The sequence below is a fragment of the Elgaria multicarinata genome, chromosome 1, assembly GCF_023053635.1.
Source record: "Elgaria multicarinata webbii isolate HBS135686 ecotype San Diego chromosome 1, rElgMul1.1.pri, whole genome shotgun sequence".
NCBI classification, from domain to species: domain Eukaryota; kingdom Metazoa; phylum Chordata; class Lepidosauria; order Squamata; family Anguidae; genus Elgaria; species Elgaria multicarinata.
In genome coordinates, this window is record NC_086171.1 from 48,138,436 (window position 1) to 48,163,393 (window position 24,958).

General features: G+C 40.4%; 1 protein-coding gene across 3 annotated transcripts in view; it reads right to left on the reverse strand.

The window, feature by feature from the left end:
* The window catches only part of LOC134399692 (LIM zinc-binding domain-containing Nebulette), a 181,354-nt gene that overhangs the window by 84,952 nt on the left and 71,444 nt on the right, over positions 1 to 24,958 (reverse strand). For all 3 annotated transcript variants that reach the window (XM_063127787.1, XM_063127795.1, XM_063127780.1), the window contains one exon: positions 22,446 to 22,553. In XM_063127787.1, the coding sequence (XP_062983857.1) occupies positions 22,446 to 22,553 (108 nt within the window). The remainder of the gene's footprint in view (positions 1 to 22,445; positions 22,554 to 24,958) is intronic.

Sequence of the window (24,958 nt, forward strand, 5' to 3'; positions counted from 1 at the left end):
TTTCCAAGCTGCAGCCTTATTTCATTTCCTAACATACTTTTAAATCTTACATGCAATAATCCCAGTTCACTGTGTTAGTAATTTAAACCACTCCACAGTTAATGTCACCAAACTGAAGCTAGAAATTCAAGATATACACAGAATTTTGCAGCTCCATATTCATATATATATCATCCCATCTTTTTAAGAGGAATTGATCGAAAACAACAATCATAAGTGGACTCTGCCTCGTTCAAAGCCGTTCTTGGCCTCACACTATTCATAATCCTCACCCTACAATACAGCAGCCCTTTTTAGAAGAAGAAGAAGAAGAAGAGGAGGAGGAGGAGGAGGAGGAGGAGGAGGAGGAGGAATTCAGGCTTCAGGTTGAATGGAAAGTAATTGGTTGCCACACAGACTTACTTTTCTGTGGTGCTGAAGGAATTTCATTTCTCATGTGGCTCTAATTTCTCATATATAAGAAATTTAAGAATGTCAGAAACTGAATTTGAGATGATGTGCATTTCCCAGTTGCAAAGTACTGTTAAAATACAAGAGAAAAGAGGTGTAAAACAGGGATGGGGAATGTGCAGCATTCCAGATATTGTTAGACTGCAATGCCCATCATCCCCCACCAATTATGCTGATCAGGGATGATGCTATTTGCAGTCCAACAACATCTGAAGGGCCACGCATTCTCCACCCCACTTTAAAATGTGAAGAACTAAACTAGCCTAATAAAAAGCACACACCATTCCTTTGTCTTTAAAATTGACATGTTGCCCACGTCTTGCCCACCATGCTTATTACTTCTTCAAACTCTGGTCCAACTCAAAGATTTTACCATATATAGAAATTAGGCTCCTGTGATCATGTTGATATTTACATAAATGTGCTTCCAGAGGGGTATCTGTATGAGTCTGTGGCAGCAAAAAAAAAAAAATAACAACAGAGTCTTGCGGCATCTATTACATGCATCGAGTAGAATCCATTTTATCAGATACATGTATGAATGCATTTCTATCATACTGCCACACTGAAGTGTCTCCATCAAAAATCAGTAGGCAAGAAAAGGGCCAAGTACCACTGCTTTAGATGAAACTGTAAGCTAAGTAAGATTCATACTTTATGGAATACATTTTCCGACATGAACCAACTGAACACTGCGACTGACATTTGAGGCCTTTCTCCAAGTGCCTCCTCCAAGAGAGGCTCAGAGGGTAGCAACAAGGGAGAGGGTCTTCTCAGTGGTAGTCCCCTGATTATGGAACTATCTGCCCACTAAAGCCCACCTGGTGAACAATGACATCTTTCTGGTGCCAAGTTAAGACTGTCCTCTACTCCCACACATTTAATGGCAAATGACGGGACATTAATGCCAGCTGTCTCCATCAGATCTAGCATCTTACCAAAATAGGTTTTGGCTGTTTAAATTTCAAATGTTATATGTAGGGATGTCACGGGAGTCAGAGAGAGGGGTGGAGTCCGGCAGACACCTCCACCCCGACCTCGCGGACCCCATTTGCTAAGCCACTGCCACTCACCGGACCCCTTTCTTCGAGTGCCATGTGGTCCGTGAACAGCCAGTGGCCATCATTTTGAATAAAAGTGGCTCCGGAAATGTAATGTTGCATAAATGGCAGCCGTAAAGAGGCCATTATGCAACATTACAGGCACAGTATTACAAGGCACAGCAATCTTTTCAAGGCACAGTAATTTTGCACTACATTCTCCACCCCCACAATCTCCTTTAGTTCACAGTAGCTATAATCTCTGGGAGGGATAATTATGAGAACTCTTTTTCATCACATAAAATTGAAAACTACTGGGCTCCATAACATAGCCTAAAGCATTACAGAAGTGCATGATATCATGAAATGGGTCAGCAGGGTGAAGGTATATGTAATGTCTGCCTGAGTATTATTTCATGTTTCATCTTAGACCTTCCACTTACTTCTTGACCCTGTCTGATTTGTCACAGATTAATGTGTTTTTGCATTGAATTACCAAATACTTCATGCTTTTCACAAGGTGAAATACAGGGCATTTGCTTAAGTATTAAACAAGTGTTCTTAAAAACAAGTTAATTCAATGGGTTCTCACAGTTCCTTAGCAATATATTGTGTATATCATATGGAGCACCTCAAGATTGTTGACTCAGGTCTACATAAAAATGTACACAAACTCAATTATCATTTCTGGAGGGGGGGAAATCCCAGTTATATAATTATCTCCCCAGTTATAAAAGCACAATGCACTTGATATGATGTCAGAAAAATGCTTTCCTCCATCAGAAAATCTCACCTTTTATGCTATTGATGCTTATCTGTATTTTATCTATCAGTCGAAAGAAGCAATGTCAGTAGCTACAGAAATATTAATAAAGGTAAGAGCATTCATAATGACCCCCTCCTCTAAACTTTACAACTCCTCACCATGTCTAAAACCATCATCATCAGGTCTAAAACCACAGAGCAGAAAATATGCGGGGGGAAACCAGTGTTGGATTCAGGAGGTATAGTTCAAGATTAGAGATTACTTTGATTAGGGCATATAAATGTGAGTCCCAGTGACAGAAGAACTATCGGAATCTAAGATGAAATGTGTTATCTGACATCCTGTAAAAGCAACAAGCTGTAGAGAAACAGGAGAACATTGACAGATGGAGATTTTGTAAAAATAAGTTTTAGGGAATTTGTCCCGAATGTGTGTATTATGATTTGGCATTTCTGTTTTTATATGTAACATGAACTTGGACTGAAGTCCATGAGCAAGACTAAAGGAACCTAGTTTGCAAAATATAAACTCAGCAAACATGGACCAAGATGGAATTAACTTGTGCACAAGTTTATGAAGCTCTCCGGTGATTAAGGCCTTTGCTAGACGTACCTTAAAATCCGCAACAGAGGGGAGACCCTGCGATGCAACTATCACAGACTCTCCCCCTAGTCTAGACGTCGACGCGACGATCTGAAGGAAGGACCCATCGCATCCGCCATTATTTTTTTGTTTTCTTAAAGGGGTCATGTGCACAAACGCTCGTGCACTCAGGTAAGTGAGTTTTTTTAAAAAATAACTTGGTTTTCCCGCTCCCCCCACCCTGTCCTCAATGGGTGCAGTGCTCCTGGGGAGCGCTGCGCCCCATGCACGGCTTCGCCCGGCTACTCGCAAGTAATTGCACGTAGCCGGGGAAAGCTGCGGAACTGGCTACACGCTCGTGATCTTGGGCTCAGTCCGAGACTTCAAGAAAAAGCAGGCCCAAAGGGGTAGGCTTTATCCCGGGGTCAGCGAGGTTTGATTCCTGTCTGAGCCCGGGATCCCTGGACACACAGGGGCAATCCCGGGTATCAGCCCGGGATAACTGCTGGTCTAGCAAAGGCCTTAATCACAAACAAATGTAACCACATAATAAACTTCCACTGAACTTACATATTTTAAAACCAGCTTAGAAAATCTTTATTGAAGACTTCAGCATGCTGTGCAAAGTTAAACTCCCTTGTATAGACACATTAGTTACAGTCTTTAGAATTACACCTTTTTGCTGAGGCACCTTTTCATGTTTCAAAGATTGCTCCAGAAATCATGGTCTTAGGGATGTATCCCAAATAATAACTAGTCAATGTGAAAGTGTTCCCGGGCAGAAGACACCCGCTGATTCATCGCCGGAATCCCAGGCAGAGGGCAGGGGTTGGGCCGGTGAGCCGCATGGCTGCCGAAAACCCAGCACCCTCCCTCTGCATCAGGATTAGCCGCCACCACCCTACTACAGAGCTTAAGGCGGAGGCAACTTAGCACTGTATAGGCAGCCCCTGTGTCGATATTGTGAGGTGTGAACCTGGCACTCTAGGTTGTTTAGGATTTAACAACCCAGAGTTTAAAACCAACAACCACACATAGTTTTTTTGTTGGATTAAAACTCTGAGCCATTTGCACATCACGAGACCAACCCAGGAACAAAAGGCTTTGTTAGACCTACCTGATAATCCAGTGATGAGGAGGGGCCAGCCTGCGCTAGAAGTAGCGCGGGCTGTCGCTCCTATCCACACATCAGACGTGACGGGCTGCAGGAAAGCCCTGTCGCGTCCGCCATTTTTTTATTTTTAAAGGAGCCGGATTTAAAAAATCGTTCTCCCTGCTCCCCCCCTGCCCCCAATCTCCCCCCCCAGCTCTGATCTCCCCCCCGATCTCCCTGGCTCTGATCGCCCCCCCTAGCTCCGATCTTACCCCCCCCGCCCCTGGCTCCGATCTCCCCCCCCTCCGATCTCCCTGGGTCTGATTTCCACCACCACCCCGATCTCCCTGGCTCCGATCTCTCCCCCCAATCTCCCTGGCTCCACTCTTCCCGCCCCCAGCTCCGATTTCTCCCTCTGCCCCGATGGGCCCAGCTTCTTTCAGCTACACACGAGTAAGCGGCATAGCCGGGAAAAGCCATGGAATGGGCTAGACCTTCCGCAGTCCCAGGCTCAGCCCAGGACTGCGGAAATTACCGGGGCCAACGTGGTGCCCGTTACCCCGGGGCCAGGCAGGGTTGTCAGCCCAGGCTAACCCCTGGTCTAGCAAAGCCCAAAGTGTTCCTTGGTTGTTTACAAAGCAGACATATAAAAGGAAAGTGACAAGTACACAAGAGGCAGCATGCTTCCTCACTTCGGTGTGGTCATGGCTAACTATGAGTTATTTAACCCATAGTTAGCCATTATGTCCAAACGGATGCACTAGAATTGCACTAAGAAACCATTAATCCACTTTTGGGGAGGTGTTGAGATGAAGTGCATGTCTACACCAGCCCTATGTTCCGGTATCATCCCAGGAACACTCCTGTGCATCCAAATGCTACATAGGGGATCCCGGGAGCAGGCAGGGACGATCCCTCCATTTTCCTGGAATAACCCTTAGGTGTAGAAAGGGCAGAAATCTTTCTTATTCATGGATCACATTCTTCTGAGGTTACAAATACTTTTTAACATGAGCCACTAGCAAGGAATACACCACCAATTACAATTGTTTTTTCTGAAGGCTCTTGGAGCCAAGTGGATTTCATAACTCCTTGGCGGACCAGAACATTTGCTCTGTTGATAGCTTTCCTGATCTGCAGAGTATTAGATTGACTAGACTACTGGTTTTCCTTCATGTAACTTAGGCCCCTTCCAACTCTGCTATTCTATGATTCTATGATTTGATTCATAGTCAAAATACAAGAGAAAGAGATTTCTGCAACCCCATAATCACATTGTAGGGATACACCAATGCTAGTATGGTCAGGAAGCTGATCTTACATCTGGGATTGGAAAGGACTATTGCGCAAATATCATTTATTCTTCCCACAATTGTCCTGTTCATTCTACAGTACAGAGAACTGCACATATATATATATTTGGCCTGTTGTTACTGTCACTTGTTCCAAATCACTAATGCATTCCATCTTACGGTGTTATGTAATAACCCCCAGGTATCCATTAAAATTGCGTCGAAGTAATTATATTCACAAGCTTGTTATCAGTAAAACTAGGGGGCGGATGCCAACATGCATACTTAAAAGAGAGAGTCCTTAAGTATTTCTCAGCAAAGGAAGAACCCTGTAGCACAGTGGTTCTCAACCTTCCTAATGCCGTGACCCTTTAATACAGTTCCTCATGTTGTGGTGACCCCCAACCATAAAATTATTTTCGTTCTTCTCTACACAATCCATTGTCATGGGATGGTTTGCTAATGAAAATAATACATAACAATAGCTTTAATAATACAAAAGATGATACATGACATAGTTCAGTTAATACAGTTTCCTAAGTCCATCGGAAATATGTGTTTTCCAATGGTCTTAGGCGACCCCTGTGAAAGGGTCGTTCGACCCCCAAAGGGGTCCCGACCCACAGGTTGAGAACTGCTGCTGTAGCATATTATCAAAGCTCTATTTGAAATGGTTTTACACAAAAATTCCTTGCTAACCCATTACTAAGCAGAATTTTACATGCAACAAGATAATTTTTAAGACATCACAATACTTAAGAAGACAGCTACATGCATGCTATAGAAAAGTGGGGTAATCAGATTTCTGACACACTGAAGAACGCAGCACAAACAAGTTTGTTTATTCAAGTTAGAGGGAATCTCTTATGCTGTCCTGACATTCACACTTTCTATCGTGTATGCATGTGTGTATGCGTGTGTGTTTGAAGGAAGAAACGATGCATTAAATTATATCCCTCTGATATACAGTAGCATTTACTCTTAAACATTTACAAGATCTACAATTGAACTCAGTTCGGAAATATTACATTTTAAAAAGTGCAATTTACAAGAACAGATTTGCAAAGTAATTTTCCAGTATACTAAAACTTTTACAGACCATCATATCAGCTTCTCTTAAAATACCCTCACTGTAGATGTTGTTTTCATCTTACATCTGAAAGATTCAGGTATACTCTTAAGAACCACAAGCACATTTGAAAAGGCTTATATTACGGTACCATCATGTATGGAATGTGTAAATTATCTCAGGGATTGCCTATATGACCAATTTACCCTGTCGTGGCTGTGCAGTGGTGCGTGTTGTTTATATGATGCGGCCGCCAACTCGCAGCCACATGGGGCTTTTGCGCCCAAACTGCACTTTTTCACAGTGTCATTTCACTATGATTTTTTTTTTTAGTTGCTCTGAGGTCACCACATTGTTCATCTGTCAGTGGTAGCCTTGGTCAGGATTAAGCCAGTGGGCATTGCCGGGGGGCAGATCCAAGTCCAGGGTCAATGCGGGAATGAAGGGCAGGTGAGGGCTTGATGAGCCAAATGGCCGCCAGTGCTGCGGTTTTTCTGGCCAAATAACCCACGCTTCCTCATGCCATTTAAATGTATCATTCCTGTCTCGCAGCAGCGATGCTGCAGGGTTTTGAAGGAACCAGCTACAAAGTGGCTGCATAACAACCTTGTATGGCAGCACAGTATTATCCACATACTGCAGATGAGGAACTGAGGCTGAAAGAACAGAGGCCCAGCCTAAGTGCATTCAGGACTAAAGTGAGATCTGAACCAGAAATTCAATGTGGTGTGTGGCTAGGGTGTTAAACTGGGAGTCGAGAGATCAGGGTTCTAGTCCCCATGTGGCTATGGAAGCTCACTTTGGGCCAGTCACGGTCTCTCAGCTCAACCTACCTCACAGGGTTATTGCTGAGAGAATAAAATGGAGAGGAGGAGGATTGCGTATGTTGCCTTGAGTTCCTTGGAGGAAAAAAGGCAGGATATCAATGCAATAAATAAATAAATTCCTCTTTAAGCAGCTATTTAAACCTTAATCTGCTGCTTGATTATCGTTGAACAGAGAGACTTACTTCTAAGTAAACACACACACACCTCTGATTCTTCCTTAAATTAGCCCTGTTAAGAATCGGAGAGGCGTGTGTGTGTTAATGGGAAGGAATGATTGGGGGGGGGGTTAAATTAAAAATTCCTTTAAAAATCAAGGCGTGAACCGATCTGTTTCAAACTTGGCATGCCTAAAGCACTACTTAAGAGCTCTCACGGTCTCAAGTTTCTTCTTTAAAACTGAGGGAGCTGAGGGCAAGGAGGTTGGGGTTGGAGCAGCAAAAGTATTTTAGACCAGCTCAGCACAAGCCCATTCGTTTGACATGGGTGTGGAGAACTGCCCCACCCTACACTTTTGTCAGCGTGCCCTCCCTTGAAAGCACACTCCCCCAACAAAGGAAATAGTGAGACGACGGCCCTACATGAGGGCTGAAGGGCGTTTTAATTCCATTTGGGGAAAATAATCCAGACTTTCCCTGCTCTAGGAAAACACGAAAAAGGGAGGGGAAGAGGCGGGTGTCTGCAGGACACGCTCATCTGAGTGCCCGGCTGCAAAACTGCAAACCAGGCATGATAACAGTGCGATAAAACGCGGTGTGATGGAGCCCTATGTTTTCACAGTCTTTACAATAAATGGAGCAGCCCTAGGAAGCAGTTCACAGTGTTATTCGTTTAGAAAAAAAACTTTTAAAAAATAAATTGTAGCAACTCTTTGGGCCTGGTGCCAATACTGTTATCTTTTCGGCACCAGGTCAATACGTTTTTCTTCTCCCAGGCATTTAACAGCATATGTTGTGTTTTTAACTGACCCAGAATAGATGGAGATTGTATGTAATCTGTTTTTATGCCTTCTATGGTTTTAAATTTTGCATATTTGTTTTTAATGTCCCGTGTTTTCATCTTTGCAATCTGCCCAGACAGCTTCAGCTGTGGGGCAGTATATTAATGTAATAAATAAATAAATAAATAAATAAATAATGTTCTATGGGAACACTGTAAGCTAGTATTTTGAAATGAAAACTTGTAGGCACTTCAAGCTTGTAAGGCCTTTCTTTTCTGAATCTGTTTCCATTTCTTTCTTTGGATACCATTTTGATTGTTCAACACCAGTATGCCTGTTTATATATATATATATCTTCTATGAGCAGTGCTCATATTAATAAGAATACAGTACATTTGATGAAAAGGTAATTTAAACTAAAATGTCAGAAGGCATTCGCTTAGCACAGGGGTGATAAATCTCTTTCAGGCAGAGAGAGAAATTCAGTTTCAGAGAAGCTCTCAAGAGGGGAAGGCACATTCCAGTGGTAGGTGGAGCCAAAAGGAAAGGGAGGGGCCAAAAATACCCCCCCCCAAAAAAATGCCAGCATAGTTTAGTTTAATGTTTTTACTACCAGTAACTAACCCTGAGAAGAGACATTTCATCTTTTTAAGAAAGGAAAAAAAACTGCTCAAAAGCTAGGAAACTACCAAACAATTGGTGTTCAGAGGAGAGGGAAAGAGGTGTGGCTATCTGGAAAACCCCAGTGGGCCAGATTTGGACTCCAAGAGGGCTGGATTTTGCCCTCTGGCCTGTGGTCCCCACCCCTGGCTTAGTAGTAATCATACAGATACATTATAAAGCCTCCCCCAAATGAAGTCAACATTTTCTCACACTTATAAGCAGGCCAGTCTGTCAGGATTACAGCAAACTAAACCACTACTTTTTCACCAAGCTTAACAATTATATGACACTATAGTTTATATAACCAAATCACAACACCATTTTTATTTTTTGCCATAGCTTCTATGTAAATAAAGGCTGAGTGGTAGTGAGGTACATCATTTTTATACTTTTATAGGTGGAAGTGTTCCTGGTTTTTCAGTGATAAAAATGTTAGTAATAAATAAATGTTAATAATAAATGTTAGTAATAAATAAAAGATCAAAAGCTTCCTCTCCCCAAGGCAGCCACTTGAATTGTTCAAAAAGCTATCAGTACAGCATTTGACAGAACCCATGGGCTACAGCCAGAACCAGAAGTCAAGTTCCTTTCCTCACAGTATGTTCCAATCACCATCTGCTTCACTTATGTTCCCAAGCCATATGAGCTCGAGGAGATGTCAGCACTGGACCACAGTTATGGATGCATGTTAGAGAGTTGAAGGTGCAAGCCCCCGGAAGGACTGGGGCTAAGCCACTAGTCAGAGTCCATTGTAGGCCAACATCTATGCCAAGAAAACTGATCAGAGTGGCCTAGATCAAGCCAACAGGAAGGCATTACAGCCATAAATTTGGTAGGGAAGCTGCCATGCAGGGAAGAAACTAGGCAACCAAGCTAGAGGAGGAGCACAGGGGCTAACATGCTGAGATATTTATGAGAAGGCCAGTTAGACAATGTAATGATCTGGCTAGAAGCATGTAGCCAAGACCAAACCAAGAAGAACTACTGACCGCTTGAGATGATGAGTGGAGACTTGATGGGCACTAGGAAAACAATATTTCCATTTTAATCCTCCACTCCGCAGCCTCACGTGTTTCATAAGAAGAGACACAAGCATGACATCAGGTGGCTCTTGGATCACATCCTGGCAGATCGTGCCAGGTGAAATACTAAGAGGAGGGCCCCTTCCTTTACACCTTTCCACCCTTCATTCCTGCTAAGCCATTTCAAGAATTTTGGGAAGGGAAATGGAAGCTGCCAATTAGCACACCTCAAAGAATAGATTCAGCTCAAGAGCCACAAGTACCCATGCCCTCTCATATGTTTCAACTATTTTAAAATAATACAAATATTGAGCTGATTTGTTTTCTTTTCATAGCCACTAAAAACAAGCCTGCAAGCCACACCTGCAGTAGTAAACTGCTGCCTGGCTATGCCAGTGCAACCTACGCCTATACAATACTTCCAGTAAGCACATGCACAATAAAAGCAGTTAATAACTTTCATTTTCTTTCTGGTTAATACTTAACATTTGTTCCCTGACTGTCCATTCTTGTATTAGTGGCACAGTTCGGCCTGTATTTAAGTGGATATGGTGGGTGAGTGAAAAGGCATTCTGATTGTCATCAGATCATCATGTCTGCTTACTCCTCAGTTTTGAATAACTCCTGTGTAATCTGCTGAGGTGGGAGTTAGCTTAGATTCTTTAGACAGCATCCACTGACTGCATGAAAAGCATAGCAACAGTCCTGGCTGTTCAATTACACGCCAAGCTAACTCAGCAAATGATGATGTTGACAAGTTTGAGAACCAGAATTCTAGAAGTCACTCGAGTAAAGTCTGTGAAAACAATATCAACAACGAAACAAACACAAACAAATTTGCGCAAAATAAAATTCAGTATGAGACAAACACCTTTTAAAAAGCAACCAATACAACAAAAGCCCTATAATATACATAAACATTGCTGACAGCCATACTCATCCATTAAAGGGGAAAATCTGGGAGCATCAGCAGTGTAATAAGAAAAGCTTTTATGCGCTAACCTTTATACTTTACTTATTTGTTGGTAGGGCTTGCACTGCTGCCATTTAGAACGCTTCAAATGGATTCTGACATTAGTGCTACAATTTTCCAAAGTCTTTAAAATGTAAAGAGAGAGAGGGAAAGAGAAGCTGTGGGTTACCAATGTTTCCCATGTATAAACTCTGGCATCTCACATTCGAATGGTCTCAGCAAGGCTAACAGAGATCTCTGTCTAAAATATTGGAGGATTGGAGTAGATTATTTGCTTACACCAACAGTACAAAGCAGTCTAAAGGTACAATCCTATGCAAGTTTAGTCAGAAAAAAAATCCTGTAACTCCCAGAAAAAGCCCTATAACTCCCATGCTGGCTGGGGAATGCTGGGAGTTGTAGGACTTTTTCTGTCTAAACATGCATAGGATTGCGCCCTTAGACAGCTTTGTATAACTTATAAGCACTTCATATTTTTAACTAAACATACAGTGTGCTAGTCTTAGATAAGCCATAGATTTCAATTAGAAAACAATAAGAATTGTAATACAGAAACTGGCCAGATGTCTCAAGGAAGCCCACAAATAGAATTAACACAAAACGGAAGCCTACCAGGAAAGGGACAGGGTCTCAGCAAATAAAGTTCAACTCCATAATAAACAAGTCAAATATTAACTTACTATGGTGCTCATTAAAAGTCAAGAAAGCCAGTGTGGTGTAGTGGTTAGAATGTCAGACTGGGACTCAGGAGACCGGTCTTCTAGTCCCCACTAAACCATGAAGCTCACTTGGTGTCTTTGGGCCAATCACCAACTCTCAGCCTAACAGTGTTGTTGTGAGCATAAAATGAATTATAGAATAGTAGAGTTGGAAGGGGCCTACAAGCCCATCGAGTCCAACCCCCTGCTCATTGCAGGAATCTACCTTGAAGCATACCTGACAGATGGCTGTCCAGCTGCCTCTTGAATGCCTCTAGTGTGGGAGAGGCCATGACCTCCCTAGGTAATTGCTTCCATTGTCGTACTGCTCTAACAGTCAGGAAGTTTTTCCTGATGTCCAGCCGGAATCTCGCTTCCTGTAACTTGAGCCCATTATTCCGTGTCCTGCACTCTGGGAGGATTGAGAAAAGATCCTGGCCCTCATCTGACAACCTCTCAAGTATTTGAAGAGTGCTATCATGTCTCTCCTCAACCTTCTCTTCTCCAGGCTAAACATGCCCAGTTCTTTCAGTCTCTCCTCATAGGGCTTTGTTTCAGACCCCTGATCATTCTCGTTGCCCTCTTCTGAACAACGAGGGCAACGAGCTTGTCTGCGTCCTTCTTGAAGTGTGGAGCCCAGAACTGGACACAGTACTCAAGATGAAGCCTAACCAGTGCTGAATAGAGGGGAACGAGTACCTCGCATGATTTGGAAGCTATACTTCCATTAATGCAGCCCAAAATGAAGAAGAGGAAGACCATGTAAGCTACCTTGGGTTCCTTGCAAGAAGAAAAAAAGTGGGATATAAATATAATAATATAGATTACTTTAAAGAGAGGGACATGACAGAGGGAGAGATCCTTTCAAGATAATCTCTTTCATTGTTCTTTCATTCACTTCATCATATACTGAGCATTCACTGTACTGTGGCTGAGTACACAAAAAGTAGAACATCCCTCTAAAGCCCTCCATTTATCTCAATGTTGATAATAGGAGGAGAGAATAGGTCTGACTTCTTCAACCTCATACCCTCCAGATGTATTGGAACAGTGAGGCTGAGAGGGAAGTGATTAGCACCTACTTAGCCATTGCAGAGGAGTTTTTTACTTGTAGTTTTCAACCTACTGGGAGTCAGAAAACCCTTGAAGATCTAACACAAATCACTCAAAAATATACCAGTAGATCCTGATTTATCTTCTGCCAACTCCTGATCTATGAAAAGCAAGGGGTTTCAATAAAATATCAACTGTTAATATAGATTTGTTCTATCCAATTTACCACCAAAACCTAGATTTCTGTACAAATAGTGCAATACTAATTTATTTATAAGAAAACATCATTTACACACACACACACACACACACACACACACACACTCAAACTCACAACTATTTTGTTACCAACTAGAACCCACTCTCATTTAAGGAAACTCACTTTACTAGCTAAGAGTGCATTTCACTAAACTGCATTTTGCAGCAGCCTTAAATGTCATCACTGCCCTGATTTAAAGAAAATTGTTCTAGCCATTTAGTTCTGCTACAAAAATGAATCAAGACTAACATTAGGATAATAAATAAATAAAACAAAACAAAAACAGGCACAGTCAAGCTCCAGTCAAAGTAGAACAGCTAGGTATCAAATATTACTCATCTATATTTCAACATTTTAACAGAAAAGAAATGCTTTCCCAGTCACCAGGCTGAGGATGAATCATAAAAATGCAATAAATAACTCCAAGGCCAAGGCAGCCATTGCAAATCAGCAGCTAATGAAAAACAATTTTACTGTCTCCATCCTCATTTCTCCCATGATCCATTATATTCCTCAACTATAAACTTTTCTGACCTTGTGGAAGAAGGGAGGGGGAAAGCTATAACCAACAGTACAGGATGGAGGGCAGTCCATTCCAAAAGTGAAGTGTTCTCAAGGGGTTTTTTTTTGGGGGGGGGGGTTAAAAAAAGAAAGAAAGAAAAAGCATCAGGTAGTTCAATGACCCCATCAACATTTGGCAGGCAATACACAGAAGGTGACTACTCCTTTCCTATACAGCAAGCTTGGCAATTGGCCAGATGTTGTTGATAGCTACCTCTCATCTCTTTTCATATAGTAGCAACCAGCCTTGATGTAACATGGAGATTTAACATGGAGATTTAACATGGAGATTTAATTGCATGATTTAATTGATTGTCACTGTTCTGTAGGACAGAACATTTCAGAAGAAGTTAATTCATAAAATCCCTGGAAGCAGTCATGCAACCCAAGCAGGCCACTAAGCAAAAGTTATGAACTGCTCATGCTGTAATCCAGACAAGATAGAGGTGCTTTTGGTCAGTCAAAAGGCAGATCAGGGAATTGGGATTAAACCTGTGCTGGATGGCGTTCTCTTGGGCTTTAGCTAGACCTAAGGTTTATTCCTGGATCGTCCCAGGGTCATACCTGTTCATGTAAATGACACACAGGGGATCCTGGGAGCAGGCAGGGATGACCCCGGGACAACCCCAGGATAAACCTTAGGTCTAGCTAAGGCCATGGACTCAACCATGAACCTGGTTGCCCAGGTCCTGAGATAGCCAGGAATGTGTTTACACAGCTGAGGCTAGTGTGCCAACTGCATCTGTTCCTAAAAGTGTCTGCTCTGGCTATGGTCATGCATGTCTTAGTTACATCCTGTTTGGACTACCGTAATATACTCTATGTGGGACTGCCTTCAATTACTGTTCAGAAACTTCAGTTGTTCCATAATGCTCTGGCCAGATGGTTGACCAGAGCTGTGTCTCCCTTATAACAGCAGCTTCACTGGATAATGGCCTCTTTCCAGGCAGAATTCAATGTGCTGGTTATGACCTATAATGTCCTCTATGGCTTGGGACCAGGCTACCTATAAGAATGGCTTCTCCCATACAAGCCTACCTAGTCTTTAAGATCTTCTGGAGATGTCCTTCTTTTGAGACCGCCATGTTCAGAGGCGCATTTGTGGTGACTCAAGAGAGAGCCTTTTGGGTGACCACTCCCAGCCTGTGGAACTCCCTACCAAAGCAAGCTAGTATCTCTTCTCTTTGCTGTCCTTCTACTAGTAGGCAAAGACTGCTTAATTCAGGAAGCCCAAGGTCTCTTCCCTGATCAATCACCACCAGCTCAGACCTTTTCAGTGTACATACGAAGTTAGGATTTTTTGCCCCAATTTTGCTTCACTTTATACTTGCTTAAATTGAATCACATTTGACATTGTGATACCCATTCCTTCAGTTTGGAGATCCTTTGGGAGATCTTCACTGTCCCTTTTTGTTCTAAGAACCTTAAATGTTCTGGTGCCATCAGCTAACTTGGCCACCTTACTTTTTTCCCCTAACTCCAGATCAATCCCAAAACAGATTGTGGGACTTCATTGTGAGACTTGCCCATTTATTTCCTTCCCTCTGCTTTCTGTTCTTTAGCTAGCTACATATCCCTAAAAAGATGAGTCCTCTTAACACATTACTGCTAAGTTTGCACAAGAGCCCTTTGGTGAGAGACTTGTGCAAGTCCAAGGTCACAATGTCTATTGGACTAGCAAGAAAGATGTAGTGGTTGCATATAAGCAAACTCATTGTGTAAACCAATCTCAATCTCACTCAGTGTGTGTGTATGAGAGAGAGAGAGAGAGAGAGAGAGAGAGAGAGAGAGAGAGAGAGAGAGAGAGAGAGAGATTAGAACTGAATACCAATTAAATATATTAAAGCTTTCAGTGCTAATTAGTATCAGATATGCATTAAATTATGAGTGACATGCCTGCACAGCAATTTCAGGTTCTCATTTGCCCATAATCCAGAGGACCACCCATGCAAGAGTTTCCCCCATAACTGCCAGTGCAAAAGCATTTTGCAAGATTGCAGGTTTTGATTTGTGAACTTTCTATCACCACAAACTGTGATATTAACAAAAAATGTCAATTTTGTACTTACCAGTGAATTTCTGTTCTCCTCAAGCGAAGGAGGCCAGGGAGGCAAAATCCAACTCCATTTCTGCAGCAGGCTGGGAATCTCCCAGAATTGCCAGTGATGTGCATCCATGTCCTGAATGACTTTCCATGTGATAGTGAACAGATCAGTAAATCATATAGGTATGGATGACTATGGTACTTTGGATCGGAGGATAGCCACAAGAATATTCATGATCATTCTGGGAGCCTATTCCAGGTCGAATGCGAGGGCATGGACTTGAAACTGTTCTGTCCTATAGCTAAAACGTAGGAAAGAATTTGTCTCTCAGGATCTTTTAGAACTCTTGGGTATAGTCCTCTTGATTGCCTTCAAACACCTGAGAAGGCCAGCAGCCTACCTCCCATGACCTGGACAGTCATGAAGATGCTGGGAGGAAGTGATTCTGGCATCTGAATTCTTTCTTTTTTATCCTTGATTTCTGCAAGGAGTGCTTCCAGAGAGTCACTAAAGAGCTATTTCCCAAAAAAAATGGGATTCATGTTAGGTTGGCCTTTGATTTAGTATCAACTCTGATCTTCAGGCATGACTGTCTCCCGGCCATGGAGGGAAAAGCCAACCGTGTACCAGCTGGCCTCCTGCATGCAAAGCAAGAAACTAAGGAAAGTGTTCACACATTACAGTTCACAAGAGTTCCACAGCAAGATATTCTGTATATCAAATGTAATATACAGTAATCCGCATTCATGTTCTGTTCTTACCTCATCATTACTCCATGCAATTCAAGCAGTTAGGAGGAACATGATTATTAGGTTTCTCTACATTTTGCTTCATCATTTCCATGTATATTTTCAACTCAGTAGAACCTATTCGAATATGAAATCAGAAATTCATCCATTTTACAAAGTTTTAATAAGCTGCTATTCAGAAGTTTAGGAGACCAGTGATACATTAGTTGAATAAGGCACTTAGGGTGCAATCCTATGCATGTTTAGACAGAAATAAGTGTAATACAGCTGGCTGGGAGATGCTGGAAATTGTAGGACTTATTTTTGTCTAAAATTGCATAGGATCGCACCCTTAAGATCTATAGTCTACAAATGGTGCTATGGGCCTTGATTTTAACATCTTTGCTTGCCAATTCTCCCTGCAAGCTGTTTTATCAATTTTAGAGCACAGCTTATGCTTGAGCAAGTAAACAGGTTGCACAAATTTGCCAACAAATTTTAATTATAGGATTCCTTTAAAAAAAAAAAAAAACAATGTTATGCCCTAGAACTAAATCAGGGCAGGTCATATGATTATCAGGAGATAGCCAATTTAATTATATTAATATGATTAGATGTGTTCTACAAAAATGTCCAGTGCAATTTATCTACAAACTATATATCATTCTTCAATTTTCAAATATGTAGCAATCTGGATGACTATCATAAAAGCACACCAATAAATATAGCATTTCGGAAAATTTTGAAAACTTATAAAAATACTGGGGGTGATATTCTGGGGGGAAATCAGTATTTACTTGATCAGACTTAGGCTAGATCTACACCAAGCAGGATATAGCACTATGAAAGTGGTATGAAAGCAACATATAAGAGGCAGGAGCCACACTACTGCTTTATAGAGGTATTGAAGTGCACTGACAACTGTTGGGGCCCATGACACGTAACCATACCACTTTCATCGTGCTATATCTTGCTTGGTGTGGCTCCTGCCTCTTATATACTGCTTTCAAACGACTTTCATATTGCTATATCCTGCTTGCTGTAGATCTGGCCTTGGATTATATCTTTTTTTATTAGAAATATACACATACACACAAATTAAATTTGTAGTTGAAGTGAGGAGATGGTCCAAATACATATTTTAGGTTCACCCATGGGGTTGTACAGAATTTTGGGACTTTTTGTTGTTGTTTACTTTTTCCTTTGAACAGCAGATCACTGCGGCATATCAGAAACAGTTTTTTTTTTAATTATCTCTGAGTTCCAAACATGGCATAGGCGTTGCCTTTTGAGAGCCACAAGTCCAAGCTAAACAGGTACATGGAACTAGTTGCAACAAACATGGAACAAAGCGTATTATGGTCGATGAAACCTACAACATAATGTTAGTCTTTACTGTGCTAGTGGAATGGCTGTATTCAGACACAGCACTACACCATGGTTTAGTACTACTTGAACAAGCCTAGCCTTTTCCCAGCCTTGTGTGCTACCACCCGCTCCTCTCCTCACATGTAGCCGGAGGCATTCTGAAAATTTTGCATTTACTTATTCCAGTTTAACCTGGTTAGTACTAAGTATTGTTGGTTTAAAACAAGTCAAGTTCATACCATGGTTTATGAAGCTGGCCTGTTTTAAACTAACCACAGTTTGTTTGGATAAAACAAACTGTGGCTAAGCAAAGCAGAAATGAAAGCTTCCAAATTCTCAGCCACATGGGAAGAGGAAAGGAGGGGTGAGTGCACAAGCCCAGGAGGGGGATAGGCTCATTCATGTAGCACTAAACCCCGCAGAAACCTCCAACAGTGCCCACGAAGCTCTCCCTTCCCTGCCCCCTTCAAAAAAAAAGTTTTAAGAAAAGCCTTGGAAAATGTTAGGGCAGTCTTCTTTCTCCTTTCTAGCCTCTAGACTTGCTCACTCTTTCTCTTGCTCTCTCTCTCTCTCCCCTCTATCCCTTTTGACTTGATATTTTCCCCTCTCTCATAGCCTCTAGCCTTGCTATTTCTCTCCCCACCACCACCACCACCTCTTGTCTAGCCATGTCCCACGGCATCCATTATGAGACTATCCACAACCACCATGGAAGCCACTTTGTGGTGGCACCCACATCGGCTTCTCAAATTTCCAAATGTGCCCACGATTCCAAAAAGGTTGGGAGTGGGGGCTGTCTTATATTCTGTTCAGTAGCAGGGCTTAAAAATGTTGTCCAGAGAAAGACGTTAGGCATGGTAGCCAGAGCAGTATAGCGGCTAAAGTGTTGGACTGGGAGTTGGGAAATCTGGGTTATTATTATTATTATTATTATTATTATTTATTTATTTATTTATTTATTTATTTATATAGCACCATCAGTGTACATGGTGCTGTACAGAGTTCCACTCAGCCATGGAAGTTCACTGGGTGCTTTGGGCCAGTCACAGACTCTTAGCCCAACCTTCCTCATAGGGTTGTTGTTGTCAGGATAAAATGGAGGAAGATTATTTACGCCACCTTGGGTTCCTTAGAGGAAAAAAGGCAGGATATAAATGCAACAGATAAATAATGACTAGATGCCATTTCTCCTGCCCCATCACCACAAGGACAGACCTGGAGTACCTTAGACTAGGAATGGTGTATAATAATGCACTCCATTAGTTTGGCTACATCCTCCAATCCGCAGGTGAAAGCTAACTGTTATCTTCTCCAGTGACTGTTCACCAATAGCACTACATGGTACCAAACCAATATAATTGTGAAGTAATCAAGGAAATACATAAATATATCTAACTTCCCATTTTTAAAAAAATACTCAGTAATGTGGTTGCAAGTTTTTTTCTGAATGTTCTTAAAAGCCTGCTGTGAAGCCACAAATCCTATTGGCTAATTATTTCATAGTATTTGACTTCAGTATACTACTTGTTTAAAAGTTATTTTCAATTTCTAAACCCATTTCTTACTTTAGATGTCAAATAATTTTTGTATACCCTTCACAAAATGAGAAAAGGCTAAGATTAAAATAATTTCCATTGTGAAAATATCGTAACACGCTGAAAATTATTGATTACAAGGAAAAGGAGTAATGGCCATATTCACAAACAAGATAGAAAGAGTTCGCTGCACTCTCAATGAACACCTTAGACAGACACTTGGAGGCCCAAAATCAGTGTGCTGTCCCGACAGAATAGATGTGAATATTTTAGATGTGAAATATTGCGGGGGAAATAATTTATGAGCATCTTAAATCACACTACACAAATTGGGAAATGCACAGGCAATTTAAAATGCCCATCCAACCATGGAAAGGTGAACCAAAATGTCTAAAACTTGTCATTAAGAGGAGCAGTTAATTTATTTAATACTCCTAGAGCAATCCATACAAAACACTGGGTTTTGACTGCCATGACAACAGAATCCTATCTGGCCTTTAATTCTGCTGCTATGAGCTTGCTCTTGCAAGCATTTCAGTTCTCACTGAATTCAGGAATTATTGTTTAGTTATAGAATTCTGTATGGTTTGGTAGGACATAGTATACCAACAGACACTTTTCCATGACAAACTTCCATCTTGATATGTTATACTCCAGTCTGCTTACCTTTCACAATCCGTTAGTGTTTCTCTGGTTAGTAGTAGGCATAAACAGCTAGTGCAGACATATTTTAAGCTCTTAACTATGGTTAGTATTAACATCAGTGCAGAGATACAACACTGCACTACAGAAATGGGAGTTGGAATTCCCATGAAAAGCAAGATGGAAAGAACTTACAAACAACAGCACTCTCTCTACATCCTAAATATGGTGAGGATATTCATAACTATGCATCTGCTCTAAGCCCTATACTACAGGGCAGAGCATCCTTCTCCAACCTGGTTCCCTCCAGAAGTTTTAGGCTACAACATTCAACATTATTATTATTTATTTATTTATTTATTTATTTATTTATATAGCACCATCAATGTACATGGTGCTGTACAGAGTAAAACAATAAATAACAAGACCCTGCCGCATAGGCTTACATTCTAATAAAATCATAATAAAACAATAAGGAGAGGAAGAGAATGCACCAAACAGGCAGTATAAAAGTCAGAACAAAATCAAGTTTTAAAAGCTTTAGGAAAAAGAAAAGTTTTTAGCTGAGCTTTAAAAGCTGTGATTGAACTTGTAGTTCTCCTGTGGCTGATGGAAGTTGAAGAATGAAATACCTGAAGGACAACAGGTTTGAAAGGCTGCTATGGTCTGTACTTGTACAAAGCTCTTATCGCTCATCTTTCCTATTTCTTTCTGTCCCAGACTCACTCAAGAAACTTTCACAGGAAATGAAGAAAGTAGAAGCAATCCTTGCAACAAATATGAAGAGTTCCTTGTCTATGAAAATTTCAGTTTGATTATACAAAGTTTTAGGAGAATCCTGTAACTCCATTCACTTACATTATTGACTGATTCCCGATAAAACTTCTCAAAACATATTCTGGAAAGGTTATTAAAATATAGGTAACATTCAAATGAAGACATTTTTAAAAACAACAACACTGTACTTAACAAGACTGCTATGTCTTTTGTAGAATCAACTTTTCACAGAATTATGGGGAGAACCACGTTATGGGATGGCATACAAATGTTATAAACACATAGCATAAAGTTTTATGCAACACAGATAAAAATCAACATTTTAAAATCCTCCTCCTCCTCCTTCTCCTCACTTTCAGAACTGCTCCTGTTGGTAGATATACATTTTGGATTGCAAAAGTCAAATGGCAGAAATCTTACATTATTCTCCTGTTTGGAGTGGGGAACATACTCCAGATGTTGTTGGACTACAATTCCCATCAGTCCCAGCCAGCAGAACCAATGGTAAGAGATTATTGGATTTGCAGTTCAACAATATCTGGAGTACCACATATTCCTCATCCCTGTTATAAAAGCTCTGTTCATTACAATGATATATGTTTTAATTGATATAGCAACCAATTAATATGCACGCTTGTTTGGGAAACTTGATTTAAATCAATTATTTAAAATCAGCTCTTTTTTTGGTAATTTCAGTTGTGATTAAAATCAATCCACCCTAGTTGCCTTGTATATCTAAAGATAGCTATGTTAAACATTATTTAAAATATAACCTTCTATTTCTTAATCCAATCTATCTTCAAGGTTTGTTTGTGCTTTCAATGAATCCTTCAAAATACAAAGACTATCTTACTATAAAGGAGAGGCAAAATTAATTTCACTCAGCTATGGAAAAATACTTCCTTATACACAGGAAGGGTTAATGAGAAATACAATATGCCTTACCTTATAAGAACATTGGTGAACTTTCATCACTAGACAATAGACAAGCTGAAAAAGGAAGGACAGCCACACACTCATAGAATAAACTTCTTTAATGGAGAAGTGTAGGTGGTTGATTAAAAGAAATGAAATGTGTGCCCCATGGTATAAAAATATACTCATTTGTATTTTTCTCTAAATATCATCTTTTAATAATTGAGGGTTATACGGAAAGCATCCAACTGAAACTCAAAAGTATTCTAGAACAGGTGTGGAGAAAGCAGATGAATATATACAGGTAGATCTCTGGGTGATTTAAAATTGATCAGCAGGAGTTTCCGGGTCACAATGATTGAGCAACAGTAAAAGCAAAGCATCTTTTTTCTCTCTCCTAAATTAGAATTCTAAAATCAAGACAGCTTGGTGGAAAATATGAGTGGATATATGTGTGAGTTCCTGTTCTGGTAGTGGCCACTAATGCCTGTACTACGTTTAACTTCTTGAGCCACAATGTTACACCTTACTCCAGCTGGTAGCCTCCAGGGTTCTACTGAAAAATGATGTAGATCCTGCAAATCTAAAGTCTATCCACCACAATTGTAAAAATTTGTAATGTCAAATAGAGACAAAATATAGGACCATTAGTAATCATCATTCTTGTAAACATAGTTCTTGGAAATCAAACCAATGTTTCTTGATAATAAGGCATTTTGCAAGCTGGAGTTGTTTGGAAAATTATTTTGTAATTTCTATTCTGCCTAATTTGTAACAAATACCTGTTACAAATTACATTTATATTACATTTTTTTAAAAAATTATATTACATTTTTTAAAAAATTATATTACATTTTTTTAAAAAATGATACAAAATATTTTTATTTGCAAGAAAAAAATTATAAGCATAGGTATGTTCTAATAGCAAGTCTGTTATTAATTTGGAGAGGAGAAACACACACTACCAATGTGCTACTTAAGAAAAGAAAAGCTTGGAGTTCAAGCACACACACACACGCACACACACAAAAGCATCAAATAATCCAATTTCCTCACTCAAACAGACTCGAGTCCAAAAACAATCACCCCAACTCATCCATGCCTTTTCATTTGTGTACCATTTTTCTGATCTACTATCATTGTTGCATACATTACTGATTTGTTCCTGAGTCCTTTTCAGTCTTTGCAATTCTGGTGTGTCAGTTACAATGCTGAAACCTCTTCCTTTGCTTTCTTCAAAGTCTCGTTTGTATTTGACCTAACAAATAGAAAATGTAGAAGTTATATTCTCTATATCCTATGTCACCAGATAAATGTTTGTTCAGTAAACACAAGTTAGAATTGGATACACTTTTAATAAACAAAATAGTTATTCTTCTTGCATTTTTCACCTTTTAGAGCTGGTTGGTATCTACCAACATCATGAAGGAAAGGTAAAATACCCAACCATGGTTGTCCTACCACTTGCATACCTCAAAATTCATTTAATCATCTGAGACTGATCACAGTTGTAATGTTGTGTCCAGGAAGGGCAACTCAAGCCATTTATGTTTTATTAAATATGCTAGAACGGCAAAGTGTTTACCTCCTGAGAACCTCCCAAACATGCCAGTCCACAACTTGGTTGGTCTGAGTCAATATCATGCATCTAAACCTGCCACGTGTCCTGGAGATACCTGTGATTTTTCAAAATTATTATTTTTATTTATTTTTTAAAATTATGTGGCTGAAAGCACTTCAAAATGAAATACTAGCCTCTCATGTGATTCCAGAGAAATTCTTAGGAAGTAAAGATTGCAGGTAACTGGAGGCCAATGCTTTGCTTTGAGGCGTTCCAGGCCACCCCAAAAAAAAGAGTAAGAAAAGGAGAGAGACACTAAGAATTTACATTAAAAGGTCCACAAATGTATAAACATTAATACTACTGAAATGTTAAAACTTCATGTTAAATTTCATCATTACAGTTCACCATATTGACCTTTATGAATCTTCTTCTCAACTTTTGGGCAGCCACTGTGAATCTTGCAACTCTGTCTGTCACAAATTTGTCAGCATCAGAGAGCAAATATATAACTTTAACTTGATCATCACTATCAGATATATCCCATAACAGATTCAAAATAATTTTTGTCCTGGGTTCAGAATACAGAGAACAATATAATAAATAGTGGTTGAGGTCCTCTACTACTTGAGAACCACATATACAGTACCTCTGTTCTACAGGTATTTTACAGTAACGGGCCTCTAGGTATTGCGAAGGCATCATTTGGAAACGCAATGCCAGAAATGCCTTTCTAAAGGATGCTACTGATAACTCATGTAGACAGCACTCAAATCCATGAGTTAATTTTAAAAGACACAGATGTGGAGAAAATGATGGGGTTTTTTAATTGCTTCTAAGGCCATAGCTAGACCTAAGGTTTATCCCTGGATCATACAGGGGTCAAACCTGTTCATCTAGGTGACACACAGGGGATCCAATGCTCAGGCAGGGACAAACCCGGGATGATCCTGGGTTAAACCTTAGGTCTAGCTACGGCCTAGGTCACGTTGGGAGTACAACTCACCTACTTTATTCTTTTATGTGTCTCTGAATCTGATCCCGGGGCCATTCTTTGAGAACCAGGGGTATTAAGTCAAAAGCTAACATTTGTTATTCACAGTTCGCTACCCAGGTGTCTGTCGGTGAAATTTTGTTCTAAAAAACATTTTTTATGTATCCTGAAATCATCCATATTTAGAAGTTTAAAATTTACATAAACATAGCTACAAAAACATAAAACTGTTCTGGCACAGTCCCGGTCTCAGCTCTAATATTGCCTGCTGGAGTAGAAGAGAGTAAGCCAAGCAGTGTTTTAAGAAATTTATTTTGGGTGATTTTCAAATGGGTTATTTTTGCCAAACCCCAAATATCTCCCCCATAGGTCAGCTGTGGGAGCACTTTGTCTCTAAAAACTCTCAAAGCAGGGACAGCACAAAACTGCTTGCGGGGATCTTGATATCTTCAAACCAGAGGACATCATATGATGGGACCAATTACCCCTGTCAGTAAATCAAAACCCAAGGTAATTAAAATGTCTCACTTGCTCTGTTATTTGTCCATTGAGGTACCATTTATGCTTTGGAGGGCTCACCTCAAACACTGCAACTTTTGTCTTGTTATAATTTACACTAAGTTGCTCATTATGGCAAATAGCCCCAAAATCTTTTAGTAAATGCCTCATACCAATCTGAGTATATGACAGCAAAACCATATCATCTGCATATAGCAGGAGGGATAGAATTTACTTCTGAGTAGACATGTCTCGGATTGAACTGAAAATCAAGCAGCAGCAATGATCAAATGAAGAATTAAACACTTAAACACACACACACACACACAGAGTAAGCAAGTTGTTAATTGTAGGATTACTGTGCTGGAAAGGAGAGGAAATTCTAAATAACATCTCCCACCAGGGGCTTCATTATACAATGAGGGCCCAATGACCAGTCCAAAATCTATTCAGCTGGCCTGGACTCAATGTTTGGTAATTCATTAACTGGTAATTTTCTTTCCTCAGAATTAGGATGAACAAAAATAATTATTTTGGACTGCTTATGGGCCTTAACAAGGGATGATACATCATCGGTCACTGTTACCAATCCCAATTGGTCACTGGTACC